Here is a 15,844-nt window from a genome sequence, read left to right as displayed (position 1 = left end):
GCACTTACTGGAAGGGGAGCTTTTCATCATTGGGCTTGATGCATCGGACGTAGTGTGGCGTTGTGGCGTTCAGGGTCTCCATGAGCAGGTTCAGGGAAGTGCGGAACTGCAGGGGCAAAACCAGACCTCGGTTATTTTTACCACTCTACACTAGCATTCCAGTGACCACCCTGCCAGTGGTGACAGCAGAAATCACTACTACGATGATTGATTCAGAAGGACAGGCACGGGAAGACATTCAGTGACGGGGTTTAGGTTCTAACTGACACTCATAACTTGCTGTGAGTACCACTGAGTCCTTCCATAGTAGAGATCTTCAAAATTAATGGGAGAGACTACTTGACAATGTGCCTAACTCCCACTGTTCACAAGATGAATATAAACCATGTTATGAATATGACAATAAGACAAAACACGAGTGCGAAGAGACCAGAGAGATCTGCCTGCTGTGTGCTAGAGGTCTGCTATCCCTGAACATGGGGAATTCGGTTCTAACACCTGTACCCAAACAGGCAGGGAATGGTGGGGTTTGCATGAAATGTCTCCAGTCGGCAAATCCTGAGGAATAAACGCAGGTGGATTACCAGGGCCTTCTCTTTGGAGACAGAAAGTGAGCACCGCAGTTGGACCTTCCCTCCCCACACGATCCAGAGACCTTCCGTGGGACCCTGCTTCTATCTCCTTCTTCCTTCTGTCAGTCCCTTCCAAGCCAGCCCTGCTGCACACGTCACAGGCCTGGAACTAGGACTGACCTGGTAGCCCACGGATTTCTTGTGCTCCTTGTTGGAGACCTTCAAGGGCGGTCTGGAAGAGCGAATGTTGATCTTCGAAGACGATCGACTCTTCGCTGTGTTGGTGGCAGGAACAGAGTCCTTGTCGTCGTGGAACAAGTCAGCCACTAGTGAGAACTAGACACAATCGCAGGAAGAAGGGTGCAAAGGAGATCTCAGAGTTTGATGTTATTTATAGTCTTCCAAAACAGCGAATATATATATATATATTCCTGAGAAATGAAAATACACGTCCACACAAAACCTTGTGCACCCATGTCCACAGCAACATTATTCATCAAAGCTACAAAGTGAGAATGACTCAAATGACCACCCTGTGATGAATGAAGAGTGGTCTATCAATACGATGGAATTATTACTCAACAATATAAAGGGACGGAGTCCTCACACATGCTACAACACCGCGCAGATGAGCTTTGAAAACATTATGCTAAATATAAAAACACAGATGTGAGTCTGTTTAGCGGAAGTGTCTAGGCAACAGGAAGTGCCCTACTGGTTGTCCAAGAGGGAAAGGAGTGGCGGCTAATGAGTGTAGTTTTTCATTTTTGAGTGATGAGAATATTCTTGAGTTCGTAACATGATTGCACAATTTGCCGAGCTTACTAAAAACCACTGAGGTTTACACTTCAAAAGGGTGGGCTTTATGGTGTGTGGAGAGCGATACCTCAGTCTTTAAAAGGGTTGGAAAAAGTTGCTTTCCCCAACAGTGTTATTAAACATTCATTTACAAAGCCCATGTCTGTTCCTCAGGGTGCGGTAGGAGGCAGAGATGGGCATTCACAGAGCTGTGTTTAAATGTTATTATTTTCCAATACGTATTGTCGGATCTTGTAATGTTATTTGGCTCCCCTGAGTCCTGGGTTTTCCATCAGTGCAGCAGGGTTAAGACTGCACCTATTATAGAAGACTGTCACAAGGTCCCTGTTGTGTGTTCCTGTGTTACGGTGACAAGATGCTAACGACACAGTTTGTCCATCAAGACTCTCAGCCTGATGAGGACATGTCTGCCCTCATTCCCTGAGCAAATCAATGCTGGGCTAGCACTATGAGGTCTCCAATACACACCTGACAGCGGGGGAGGGAAACCTCAGCACACTGAATCTCAATAGAAAAAGGGGCTAAAGGGCAGTGCCTCAGAATCTAGGGTCCCCCAATCCACTCTGCACTCTCTTCCTTTGAGGACCACTTCAATGCATGAGACGCTGGTCCTGGGTGTCTGGATGCCCTGGGCTCGCACATCCGACACTGCTGGCACAGCTCTTCAGGATGGTAAGCATCACGTTCCTATTCCGTCCTTCCATATTTGCATGCTGTGCTCATCTTACCTCAGAAATCCTACCTTCCATTCTCTCCGCACGTCTTAAAGCCTGTCTCCCCAGGACCAGCCCTGCATCCCTTGTCCTCTTTCCCAACACGCTCTACCTACTCCTAATTGAGTATCCCATAGGCCTAGTTTATAGCACATAGAAGCCATCTTGGCCTATGATGGGCCTAGAGCCCAATTCCTGCTGAGTCCACTGTGCCCTTGCTGCTCCCAATGCAGAAAGAAGGGCGATATGAGATCACCCATGTAAGCACACAGACGATGCCCAGTACTGAGACATCATCTACTTCTATGATTGGGTTATACACACAAACCCAGTAAAAACTCTGAAAATGCAGGTAGACACATCATGTTTCATATTTTACATGGGATCTAGAGAAAAGACCACTGAAGTAGGAGGTGACTCTTCGGGAGAAGGAAGGAAAAGAGGAGAGGGGGTAAGTGAGGGCAATGGGAATAAATATAATCAAAGTACGCATGTGCATAAAGAAGTCATGAAATTTGGGTTTTTTTTGTACAATTAATATCCTTATGGCAAAGGGATATTATAAAGATTCAGATGTTCAGTGTGATAATGAATCTTGGTGGTGAATGTGATTGGATACAGAAAACACCTCGAGGAATAAGAAATCATGTTTTAGGTGTGTCCAAAGGAATCTCTAGTTCAGACTAACTGAGGGGACAAGAGCCTGCCCCCTGAATGTGGGTAGTTCCATCCCATAGGCTGGGGCCTGAATGGAATAAAAGAGAAGAAGGAGAAAGTCTCATTCTACCATGATAGACTAAAGTCTACCATGATAGATTAACACCTTGAAAACTGGGAGCCAAAAATAAAGCCTCCCTCCCTAAAGTTGTCTTGCTCAGTATTTTGTCTCAGCAATGAAAAGTCTCCTAATGTACCAAGGACAAAGAAGTCATATATATATAGAATTTAATATAATTCTATATAAATTATATTTAGAATTAATTTAGCATAGAATTTAAATCTGTCATTAACCATATGAGGCAACAGGAATCCATGGGAATAGGACCTGCCAGACCCTGCTTCAACCTTTGTTCCTACCCCACTAAACATAGTAGCTGGCATAAGCCCCCCTAGGGCTACCAGACAAAGGCTGAGCCCAAACTAGAGGCGAGCTGGTCCCTGAGTGCACAGGCAGAGCTCGATTCCTTAGGGTTCTTGCAATCAAGATCAAATACATAAAGAGCACCAGAGAAAATAGTCCTCTCACTAGCAACATCCCCTGAACTCAAAGAGGGAACTTTAGGTGAAGAGGGGAGACTCTGTCCTTAAGACACAATGGCATCTTCGCATCAGGCTGCAGGTCCCACACGACAGTGACAGCAGTTCATGCTCTGGTCCCCTTCTGCAACAATTGTCCCAGGTCTTCCCCAACAGCAGTCTCAGGTTAACAAGTATTCACCAGGCACTTAGGTGACAAATGTGCGTGTCATGTCAATAGCTCAGGGAGTGACAAAATCATATGACAGGTCCACAACCCACAAAACAATTCAACAGCACACTCCGTTAGTACTTCACATGCCTGTGTTGTGTTTTCAAAGAGTCTGCATTTGCTACTTTTCCTGTTGCTATGATAAAATGCCCGGACAATGCAACTCCACGAGGAAGCATTCATTCAGGCTCACAGTTGAAGGGTTTAGTCCACCATGGCAGGGAAGCCACTGAGGGAGGAGCTTGAGGTAGGTGGTCACGTTACATTTACAGTCAAGCAGCCCAGTGACAAACGCTGCTACTCCTTTTTATCCAGTCCAAGGATACAAGCCTGGTAAACACGGGTCTCCCCACCTCAATTAACCTAATCAGGATAAGCCCTCGCTGGCATGCCCAGAGACTAACCTGATCAAGATAATCCTTCACAGACAAGCCCAGGAGCTTGTCTGCTTGGTAGTTCTAGATTATATCAAGTTTGACATTCAGTATGAACTACAACACAGTCCTAGAAGCCTGTGAAAACTGGGCAGCATGCCTGGACATTGCATTATAATCTGCTGGAGGATGTAGCTCATCTCAGCTCCTGGTAGTCAGACACCTGACAATACAGCCATGAGTACCGTGAATACGTGACAGTATCCACGTGAAGCAGCAAGATGGTGCTGGTGGCACATGAGAGCTGAGCTTGGGTGTCGGAATCAGGTGACAGCTCACCCAAAAGCAGGCTCTACATCCCTGTTAGCTAATTATGCTGAGTGGCAAGCCTAGGTGACTGGGGCATGTAACAGGTCAGGGACCATCTCATCCCTTGAAGGCTTCTTGTAACTCAACCATACCCAGAGTGGCGTAAGAGCACTGGCCGGAAGTTGGTGTGTGTCCACTGCACTTTGGTTCCTGCCCCCTAATTTCTTGCCCCCAAGCTACTGCCTTGGCTACCCTTAATAATGGATTACAGTAAACTGATATTCTACCTGTGAGCCCAAATAAATCCTTTCCCCTCTGAATTGCTTTTGGTCATAACGCTTATCACAGCAACAACAGCAGCAGAAAGCAAACAGGAAGACCCCCTGAGAGACCCCGTTCCTGGTTTCCTCGTCTCAGACTCTGATTTGGTCAAATGTGTCATTTTCTCACTTCCTTTAGGACATCTTCTTGTCATTGTCCTTTCTACCCTGTGGGTAACTGATAAGTGCTCACCTTCCATGCTAGACCATGAACTCCTCAGTGTGTAAGAGGCTGCATTTGTTTGTGTTCACTTTTGTGTTACCAGCCCCTAGCACAACATGGGCTGGATATCTGGGAACTGGAAAGGATTGGTTTCATTTCTGTGGTAGCACATAGAATTTAATACCTAGTAAAAGTAATGCTACTATGATAGTGGCACAGATATATTTCTCAGACAATCGGCTAGGTCCTTTCTCCTCTAAAAAGACACATTTATGACTTTGAAATGCCATATGTGAAGAGAAGGAAAATCCATTGCAGAGATGCCGAATTGCCACCTGTTGGCAGATGACATTTAAAATAATCTATAATTATGTCACTGACGGACCTGCTTTACAAAGTTGTCCTCATTATCCTTAGTAGGGACTGGAGCCCCTTTATTTCCTGTTATGTAAATATTTTGGTTCTGCATATTTTGAATATTTCCAGTCCTGGACTAGGATGTGACCATATTCTCTAGTGCTGATTGTCACCAGTCTGTTAACAGAAATGAAGTAGCCAGAAGAATGTACTTGGCTGTTCACGAGAGATGGTCTTTGGTCTTATTGGTTTATACTTTAATTTATTCATTGTACTTTTGTGATGCTTGCACTCAAACCCAGGGCCTCCCATGTGCTACACAAACACTCTTATGTCTAGAGCCCCCAAGGCCAGATTGGTTGGTGCTTTTAGACTTCCTAGGCCAGTGAACCGTAGCGATGATTGGCACACAAACCACTATGCTGAAAAACTGGAAGTCAAGGTGCTTCTCATGGCTGGTTCTATGAGAAAGCGAAGGTATGAAGAAGAGCAAACAGGCATGCTGATTGTAATACAGGCACATGCACACAGTGTACATGTTTGTTGCTTATAACCTACAGTTGCTGGAAAGTTTGCATATAAAATACTTATATGTAACCCTGTCTTGAAAACAACAACAACACTTATACATAAGTACTCTTGACTCTAAAATTGACTTTAAACCATAAACTTATAATACTTAGGGTAAAATAGTTGTTTATATCCTTTGTTTTAGTTTAAAATCCTTGGTATAAGAGACAAGCCTTGAGTGCTGGTTTTGAACCTTAGTCATCACAACCTTGCACCTGCAGGTCGGTACACCTGTGTTGGTGCTCTCAGGAGTTCGTGCAGATGACCAGGTGTAACGATTGGTGAAAACTGGCACTTTTCAGAATTTATGCCTGTTTTTATTATTGTGTAATGAACACCAGCGATCATCACACGGGATTGGGGAATGCTGGCTGGGCAGTGTCTGCACTGGATATGGAAGGATGCTGCTTCCTGGCTTGCTGCCTTTAGCTTGCTTGTCCTGCTTTCTTATACAGCCCAGGCCCACCTGATGCCCACAGTACCATATTTGGGCAAATGGGATATGTGATGGGTAGAAAGCATGTCTCATGGGGAAGTACGTGCAGAGATGGAACTCAGCACATCCTGGGAACTAGTAAAACATAAAGCCAGTACACAGGCACAAGTGAGCTTGAGAGGGCAGCAAGAAGGACCAGACGGTAAAGGATTTGTATTTTCAATCCCAGGAGTAATAGGATATTTAAGGGAACAAAACAAAATGGGGGTGAACAGTACTTACGCTGTACTGGGTGTGCCTGAACACATTCAAGCTTCCCCCCAAACAAAAGGCAGAGATGCCAACACTCTCAGGGAGATCTGAGGCTACACTGGCAGTACTCATCTAAAGGATGTGGGGTTTGTTTTCAAAGCTGTGTTTAAACTGCAGATCTTTGCTATTGAGATTGCACCCCGGAAGGAGAAGTGGGTTTCATCCGTGCAGGTTTGTTTCAGTGACTCAGTGGTCATATAGAAAGATCTAGGTTGGTCATGAGACTAAAAGACTAAGAGGAACCCTTATATAACCCTGGATTGTAGGCAACAGCAAGAGCCAGGCAGAAAATGCCCAGCAGGACCCTATACACCCATCTGTCAGGAGGGTTGGGATACATAGGAAATTAACTGGGGAATGCCCCAAATAGAAACAAACCCGAAAACACAACAAAAATTACAACTCGATAAAGAACTCAAAGGACAAAATACCTACACTACTGGACGGGGCAAAGGGGAAACTCTAGGTTCGCTCTCAGAACTGCTCAGAAACCTGCTTTGTATGCAAGCTGGCCAGAAGTCTTCAGCTCTTCCTATGGTAGCCACTGAGATGTGTCCTCTGAGGCTTTTCCACAACCCGCTCCCTCCTCCCTCGACAGCAGTCACGGTAACACATTCAGACAAACCAAACACATCACTAATCCTGTTTGCCATTTATGTGAAATGTCCCCATAGGTACCGGCTTCTCTCCTTTCTGCTATTCAAGCCTAGATACAGACTGTAAAGACCCGAGGCAAATCTATTTGCAAAGGGATTAAGAGGGGTATGAAAACACCTTTTAAAGACTGACAGTCTAAGAAAATTTCAATTACAGCTGTGTGCACAGTGTTTCCTTGGAAACCACACCTATTCACTCATAAGATTCTAATGGAGATTTCCTTTCAAACAGACATGTGATACTGAAAGAGGACTCAGTTGAACAGTTTGATCAGGAGCTTTTCCTCAAAAAAAAAAAAAACCGCTGCAAACATAAAAATAAATGCACTTTCTTTTCAAACCGTTCTTTCACATGGTTGATGCTACACTTGGGTGGGAGGAGGGTGAAACTTCAACATTTAAATAAAAAATATTGAATGGGCTTTGAGAGAGTCAGCTCCACCTTGGAAAAGGGAAGGCAACCCTGTTTATCAACTGAAGTTCTAATCTGCCTATTCTCGGACACATTTTCCAACAGCCAGGGTAGGGGATGCCAAGCACACCGAGGAACTCAGGTGTCATAATGCGCGGTCTCAAAGTACCGTAGAAGTTCACACTTAACAGCAGTGACGTTTCAGAGCAAACTGTGATGGTGGGTTTTAATGTCAACCTGTCACAGATTTGAGTCATGTGGGTAGGGAAATTGTTCTGACCACCTTAACTGATGTGGGCAGATGCACTCCAAATGTGGACAGGTGTACTCCAAATGTGGACAGGCGCGCCCCAAATGTGGACAGACTCTCTGGTAGCAGTCTAGATAAAAAGGCCTGTGGCTCACTTGGCCGTCTTTCCTCCCCTGAGATTTGTCCTGTTGCTACTGTGGAGTCCTTCACTGATTTTGGTACTAGGGTCCATCACTGACTAAGGGGCAGTGGCAGGAACCCTTCAGGGTTGTGGCCCCAGACTGGGACTGCTGAGGCGCCTGACCTTGTGGACCAAGTGCCAACCCTGATGAGAGAGAGCCACTGTGGGTCTCCTCCAGCTGCTGAGGCTCCAGCCTCAAGGGCTGGTCACCTACCAGGTTTTCAGCCTCTCAAGAGTGAGAAAACTTGTTACTGTTTTACAAATTCTTTATGTATACATATTACACACACACACACACACACACACACACACACACACACACACACACACACATTATTGGTTCTGCTTCAGAGAACCCCAAGGCACAAACATTGTTTTGAGTGGAGCACTGGGGCTCAGTCTGAGGAGCTTCTCTGCTATGCCTGGACCCCAGGGACCGCCAGACTTAAAGCAGGCACTTTGGACGGACTCTCTGAACCATAATGTTCTTGAGGTCACTTCTCTGATAACATTCAGTGGAGAAATGGTATCACTTGTGTCCATCCAGATCCATGGCCCAGGCTGCCTGTCTCACACTTACATAAATTTCCAACTCAATAGTTGTCCCCCCGACTTACACACAGCAGCAGATAGGAGAACATCTTCAGAGGAACAATACTGCCCTATTTAGGAGTGCTCCCCAGCCTCCCCATACACTAAGACATTCCTTCTCTTAAGCAGCAAAAGTTGGGAGGAAAAACTTGCCATTCTTCATATTAACAGAAACGAATGTGTTAAGGCCATGGTTTTAAGAGGCATTTCTTCGCTGTGTCCCTATTTATAGCTCTGTAATAGCTGAGAAGGCAATTAGCTCCATTCTAGCTCTTCACAGTGTAACAGGCTTCCCTAATCACTTTCTCATTATCACCGATTTGCTTTATCCCCACTAAGTGTGAGTTCTGGGAGGTCCCCCTGGCTGGTGGCAGCTGGGAGTCCTCTATTTCACACCACTTAATTATTCCCGACAAGGTGATAATTTCTTATCAGGTACGCCACATAGAGGATAAAAGCCAATGGTTTCTCATAAAATAAAAGTACTTGAAATAAAATTATAAATTTACACGACGATTTGAGAACTAGCTGTGTTTAGAGATTAAAATTTATCTTTAAAAAATAGGCATTACACTATTCAACTGATGTCCTAGGGTCTTTTATGTTTCTAGATCTATCTTATTCTATTGTTGGCATGCATTTGAAACCTAAGTCTCGGAGGACTGTTACCACAGCGAACATTTCAGAAACCCAGAGTGGCTTGGTGATGAAGGATGTAAATATTCACAATGACAGATGTGCCGGGCACCAGACAGAGCCCGAGTGCACAGGGACTCTCTCTACTCTGCAGCTGCATCTATGGAGGTTCGTCTGTAGGTTCTGGTCGGGGGTGTAGGGGAGGCAACATGGTCACTAGATTGGCAGAAGAGAAAGCTAGAAGTGTGATGGTTGGGTTGGGGCAAAACAAGGGAGTCTGACTTTCTAAGAACACAGCACAGACCTTTTTGCCCTTCAGTTTAATAACTCTACAACTGTTGCGCATACCCACTGACTATCAGTTTCACTTGTAAAATAATAGCAAACTACTGAGAGTTATTTGAGAAAGGAAGAGCATGTGTGTATGCACATGGAAGGATACAATGTGTACAAATAGGGGACTAGGCATGCATATTGTGATTATTTCACCCTTAAAGGATGTACCAGTGTGCTATAATACAGACTATGCATTCATTGAAAGATGGTTCATGAAATACAAGAGGGGACGTGTATATAGCTCTGTGATATTTGAATTTTTAGGACTAAATTTCTAATAAAAATGCAGTATGTTTAACCTAAAAGAGCAAGAGCACCATTCTTCCCAAGGCCTGCTTTCCAGGCCAACTGTTGGTTAGTGTCAGGTCACTTAGATTCAGGTGAGTTTTCACCATTTCCCGATATGACTGGCTCACTATTTCCAAGTTGACTGTGCAAACAATATCATCCATTGGTGAGTATCTGCTTTTCTCCTGGGAGTCTGGAAGATTAGTTCATGCTAGATGGAGGATGCCTGTGTAAATACCCATTGGCAAATGTTCTGGTAAATGAAGTATCGTTGCTCTTGCTTCTCTGGAGGAACTCCACACAGCTTGGGTGAGTTCACCGGGAGAGGAGTTTTGGAAGCTTGCACCTGCTCTCTCCCAGACGTTCCCCAACACACCTGCTCTTTGCTGAGTTTGTCTTGTGTTCAAACACTTCAATAATTGTTGCCCTATGTACAACCGCATCCAACTTCTGCAGGTCTTCCTAGCAAACTGCTGACACTCAGGCCCCCATTACACTCTCTTCTAGAGAACTTTCTTCTTGACCTTCACACTCCTGCCTCACAACCACACATATCTTTCTGCATCTTGCATGTGTGTACTAACTGCATTTTTCCACTCGACTAAGAACCCAGAGATTGTCTAGATATGTCTATATATGTCTCTTTCTATATACATAACTATTCAATGAAGCTATTAAATAAAATTAAGTGACAAAAACTGCTCAGCTAATACTAATACTTGCCTTGCCAGACACTTTTTCTTCTCAGCAATAGTCACTTTTAGGTTATGATATCCCCAAGTTCCTCAAACTGAGACACTCAAAATCAAAACAGTAGCAGAACTAATCTGTACTAAGTCATCACTTATGTTCCCCCAAAGGAGGACCGTCCATAAAGATGACAGAGGCTCCCATGCCTGCAGGCCACCTCTCAGAATCCCAGGCAACATGGGGTAGGAGTGGTACACAAACCATTCTCTTCAGTTGTGACTAGAGGATACTTTCCTACACCCCATCCCCATTCTCGTCAAAAATGGAGAAACTCCTGCTAACTACCATGGACTAGAGATCTAGGACATTAACCTGGCATCAAACTCCAAAACCCCACGCACATTTACACAAACCGATGGTCTCTGCGGTTTGTTCCCTGACGTGGATATTCTGAGATGAGAACAAAGGGCTGCTGCTGACTCAAACCCTCCCTAAATCCCATCTTAGGCCCCTGATGGAGAAGGGCTCACCTGGCTTTAAGCAGCTGGGTTAGTGCTGCTGGCTGTACTTTCTCCATTCTATCATTTCTCTTTATTGTATCCACAATTCTAAAGCTTATCACAAAGAGAAATCCCTCTGTCACCTCTCCAGTGTTATCAGGGCCCTGCAGTGAGCTGGGTACCATATGGCCGCGGAGAAAGACTCCTAAGTCCTGCAGAGTCGTCCTGGGTCCTACTGAAAGGCTACATCATCTACAGCCGGCAGCACCATCTACATCAGCTGCTAGAATACAGGTGCACTGGCCTCTTCTGGCTGAGGCACCTCCAGACTTCCTTTCCCTTCACGTTATCTCAGCCTCTCCTGGCTGCAGACTCTCCCTGAGTCTCGGTTCCCTTCAGATTTCCTGTGCAGATCTTTGTCAGCTCATCCAGGGACAATGAGAATGTAGCTTTGCTCATCTCTGGATGCAAACAGTGGTTCAGGGTAGTGACTCACAGGCCAATGTTTAAATGTGTGTTAAAGTGGCAGACAAATACACTATCTGCATTTCTTTGCTCAGCTCATGAGAAAGAAGCAGATGGGATATTTGGAGATAATAAACGTTCCAAAGTAGATTTAAATGCCCTTGACATCTCACATTTTGTTACTGTGATGGCTATTCTTGGCTGTCAACTTGATTACATCTGGAATTAACTAAACCCAGTATCTAGCACACCCGTGAGGGATTTTCATGACTGGATCATTTGACATGGGAAGATCCACCTTAAATCTGGGCCACACCTTCTGGTGACAGCCTCTATAAAGGGCATGGCAGAAGGAAGCTCTTGCTCTTTGCCTGCTTTCCCTCATTGTTGATGGAAAGTCCATTCCTTCACTAGTATTAGAACCTACTTCTTTGGGATTCTGACATATACTGAAGACCAGCTGAGACATCTAGCATCATGGACCGAACAACTGTTGGGTGCTTGGACTTTCTCTTGGGAGACAGCATTGTCAGGACAGTCATGTAAGCCATGCTAATGTCATAGATATCCATTCTATCAGTCCTGTTTCCTTGGGAATCCTGACTGATACAATGACATTCAGATTGTGCCCTTCAGAAGTCACCAACACTAGGCTTGGAGGGGTTCAGATCAGCTTATGTATGCAAGCAGGGAAAGGAAGACAAGTGACTTGAACCTTCACCCCAACTTACTTTTATGCTTCCCCCTGGTTGTCATCTGTCTGACACCCCCCATGTGCTTTATCTGGGGTGTTTTTCCTAGTTTTCTCTCTTGGAATAAAGAGATACCTTCTTCTTGCTTTCTCCCCTCCACCAGATGTAACCAACAAGCTCCGCATTGCTACTTTCCCGTAGTCCACAGTGGGGCTCACAATAGCAAACCCCATCCCCGGTTTGTTGGTTTATATATTCTTTTCCTTCAGTCTTTAACCCCAGCTAGAACTTGCTATGTACGTCAGGCTGGCCTTGAACTTGCAGTGATCCTCCTGCCTCTACCTCCAGAGTGCTAGAATAACAGGCATACATATCACACCCAGTTCCCATATATCTATTTTTTTATGGTGCTGGCGATTGAACCCAGGGCCCTGTGCAAGTATTCTAACGTGACTTAGCAGGCATTCCCCCATGGAGTCACTCTGCCAGCCCCATTCCCAGTGTTCTTTACCTTGCTGGCCTTCAGGATGTTGATCTGTTCTTCATATACCGTATCCCTGTTTTTCTCCAGAAAACCGTCTGAAAGGTACTCCACCTGAGGCCATGGCAATGAAAGGAAAAACAGTCAGTGTTTCAGGAGCTGTGGCAGCTTCTTAAGTAATTCCAGCTCATCTAGTAACATTTTCTAAGAGAACTAAGAGTAGATGGAGATCCACAGATGCCCCTGCTGAAAATGCAAATCTGTTATGTCGAGATTTACACAGAGGCGACTGAGTACTCATTTGGCAGGAGATAACACTGTCTTAAAAGGGAATTCCCATGAGAGAAAGCTTCTTTAGGGCTCCATGAATGCATCTTCTCTGCCAGTGGCCCAGACGCACTGAACCAGGATATGCAATTACATGCATATTACCACCTAAGAATTCGGTCAAAATCCATCTAGAGAAGTTCCACGTCTATACCCATCACTGGGATCGCTGCGGCTACTCCAGAAGGAATCCAGACAGTGTGAGTCCCTTGGCTTTACTCCTCCCTCTTCTCAGGCTCAATGACTCCTAAGTGTTCCACTGCTGCTGGCTTCCCAGGAGAGCAGCCCTCAATTACTGCCTGCTGTCCACGTGAATGGCCACCACCATAGCATATGCTCAGCTTGTGCCGGTATACGAGAGTTGGGGCCAGGGCAGGGTGGGGAAGAAAGTGCAGAGGAGAACCTACCGACAACCCCAGGCCACTGGAACTCACAAAGACCACTTCCTTTGCCTGGAAACCCTTTATTTCTCCCTACTGTGGGCCTAAGGGGTCCCAGGTCAAGAGAGGACAGATACCTTGTCTGCAAAGTGGACGACAATGAAGGCTGTGTTGGACATGCGTGGTTTCTGGAAGTGCTGGCTGTTGGAGTGGCGTTCGTAGAGCTTCTGGGCCCAGTTCTGATCAGTTCCTTTGGGGACCTGGAGAACCACAAGACCGGTACAGTGCTTCATGAAGCAGGACAAGGCCGTGGAGCATCATGGCCGAGGGTTGGGGTCCGGATTCAGCTCTCAAGCCGGGGCACTGACTATGATATAAGATCGGCTCAACCCTGAACTCTTGGGATCGTGCTATGAAAGGTCATTGACCTGCTGTGTGCAAGCTGGCATCCATGGGAGGCTGTTGAGCCTCAGAGAACAAGCTAGCAACAGAAAAGGGAAGTCCAAGGAGAGGATGAAGATGGACACTGAGGCCATGGGGGCAGGATCCCATTTGTGGAGCTGTCTGAAGATGCTCTTCCCTGCAGTCTCAGCACACCCATTCCCTTCAGCATCACGTTCCTGCTCACTCAGAAGATGGGCATAATTAGCCAGCACCCCTCCCCTAGCTCATCCATATTACTACCCTGGCTCAGCCTGTTGACCTTTCTTCTGAAGCCTTTTCAGGCCATTTTTTGGTCTCGTGTCTGTCTTGTGTGGAATTTTTTTTTTTTTTTTTTTTTTTTTTTTTTTTTTAAGATTTGTTTATTTATTATGTATACAGCATGTATGACTGCAGGCCAGGAGAGGGCACCAGATCTCATTACAGATGGTTGTGAGCCACCATGTGGTTGCTGGGAATTGAACTCAGGACCTCTGGAAGAGCAGCCAGTGCTCTTAACCACTGAGCCATCTCTCCAGCCCCTTGTGTGGAATTCTTAACAATTGAACTTACACACATAGGCATACTATGACAGCTCACCATTAGCTTCTGGATACTGTTAACACATACTATAAATCCATAGAGTCCGAGGGCTGTCTTAGATCTTTTCCCACACATCAAAGGACTATGAATTGGTTTCTGGCCACACACTGCATGATGCTTGTCTTACTCCCTGTCCCCCAAATGTAGATCTAGATTTGGTGGTGTCCCTATGTGAGAAATTCCCACGGACAGCTTCTCTCCACATCTCTACAGATGGCTTCCAGAGTAAATAAGCAACTTGCTTCATTGAAGCTTTAACACAGACTGCCGATGGTGCTCTGAGATTAGTTCTGCTCACAGCCTTCATCAGAGAAGTTTCTTTTTGCAGTTGGTGGTGGTTTCTGGAGTCACATCTGGTCAGAGTGTTGGAGAGTAAGTGACAGGGCAGTGCTCAGCCCTAAGTGGGACATCTGTATCACACCCACTCCACGGGGGTGGAGGCAGGGGTATGCACACTCAGGAAACATCCTGGAGGATGAGTGGAGATAACAGAAGTGGCAGAACTCTGGGAGGTGTGCCGTGAAACGGGGACTGGCAGGACATGGGCACTGCAGTCATGAACTCACAGAAGCTGCAGTTACCTGCACAAGACTGGGCCCATTGGCATGTATGGGGGAGGGACTCACAAGACTCCGCCCCTCACTGTCAGTCTACAGGCCGTTCATGGGTGCTCGGGTGGAGGGAGTCATTTTCTTCAGGGGTGAAGCCACTGATAAACTGCCCAGGTTCCAGTCAACTAGCACTCCCCGCCCCCCACACTTATACTTGTACAAGCAGTACCAGGTTCACTGGGTTTAAAAAACAAAAACAAAGGCACTGAAGTAAGAGGGACCTGTTGGAAGAAGAAGAGTTTGGGAGAGAGAGAGAGAGCGGGAATGAGAGAGGATAATAATGGGGTAGGAAAAAAATACAACACATTCACTGTGCCCGCTGCTCAATGGTCAGTGATGGCAGGGGCTTATCCAATGAGACATCACTTGCTCTGTTACCCTTGACACCCACTGACCGTCCTCAGTTACAGGTCCTCACTGACTCTCCTCCATGAGTTCCCGTCATCCTTTCAGATAAGGCGAGATTGGCACTGACCCGTGCAGTGGCCATTTAAAAAAGGACTCTACTCGGTAAATAAGATGTTCCGAAAGGAAAATGCTTGCACATGTGGAAACAAACTTCCTAAGTCCTTTGTAAGCACACTGATTTTTCTCCAGATTCAATTTGGTATAACTAGTATTGAATCCCTTGTGTCACGTGCCATAGGAAATTCAAAGGGAGGAGAAACCTTTTTCCTGAAGGAGGCTATTAATTGTATTGGGCGGACAATAAAATACATTTAATTCAGCACTTTCTATATATACTCTTTTATATTTGTCTCCAAGAGTTCTGTTTTAGAACTACCAGGTGTGGATGAAGGAGGAGTCAGCATATAGCGGGGCTTGTCTGAACCAGGCAGGCCGGCCGGCACCTGGGAGCAAAAAGGACCTCAAGGGACGGGCCCAACTGGGTCAGACAGACCCACAGAGAGA

The 15,844-nt window shown here is 45.7% G+C and overlaps 1 protein-coding gene across 1 annotated transcript in view; it reads right to left on the bottom strand.

Moving 5' to 3' along the window:
* Nucleotides 1-15,844, bottom strand: part of Myo5b (myosin VB) — a 303,407-nt gene that overhangs the window by 82,310 nt on the left and 205,253 nt on the right. Inside the window, exons 13-16 of the mRNA XM_037196923.1 lie at nucleotides 13,436-13,558; nucleotides 12,622-12,705; nucleotides 753-908; nucleotides 9-106 (exon numbers count right to left, since the gene is read on the bottom strand). Coding sequence (XP_037052818.1) covers nucleotides 9-106; nucleotides 753-908; nucleotides 12,622-12,705; nucleotides 13,436-13,558 — 461 coding nt within the window. The remainder of the gene's footprint in view (nucleotides 1-8; nucleotides 107-752; nucleotides 909-12,621; nucleotides 12,706-13,435; nucleotides 13,559-15,844) is intronic.

This window comes from Peromyscus leucopus, chromosome 19, assembly GCF_004664715.2.
Source record: "Peromyscus leucopus breed LL Stock chromosome 19, UCI_PerLeu_2.1, whole genome shotgun sequence".
Classification (NCBI taxonomy): domain Eukaryota; kingdom Metazoa; phylum Chordata; class Mammalia; order Rodentia; family Cricetidae; genus Peromyscus; species Peromyscus leucopus.
This window is presented reverse-complemented; position numbering and strand designations above follow the sequence as displayed.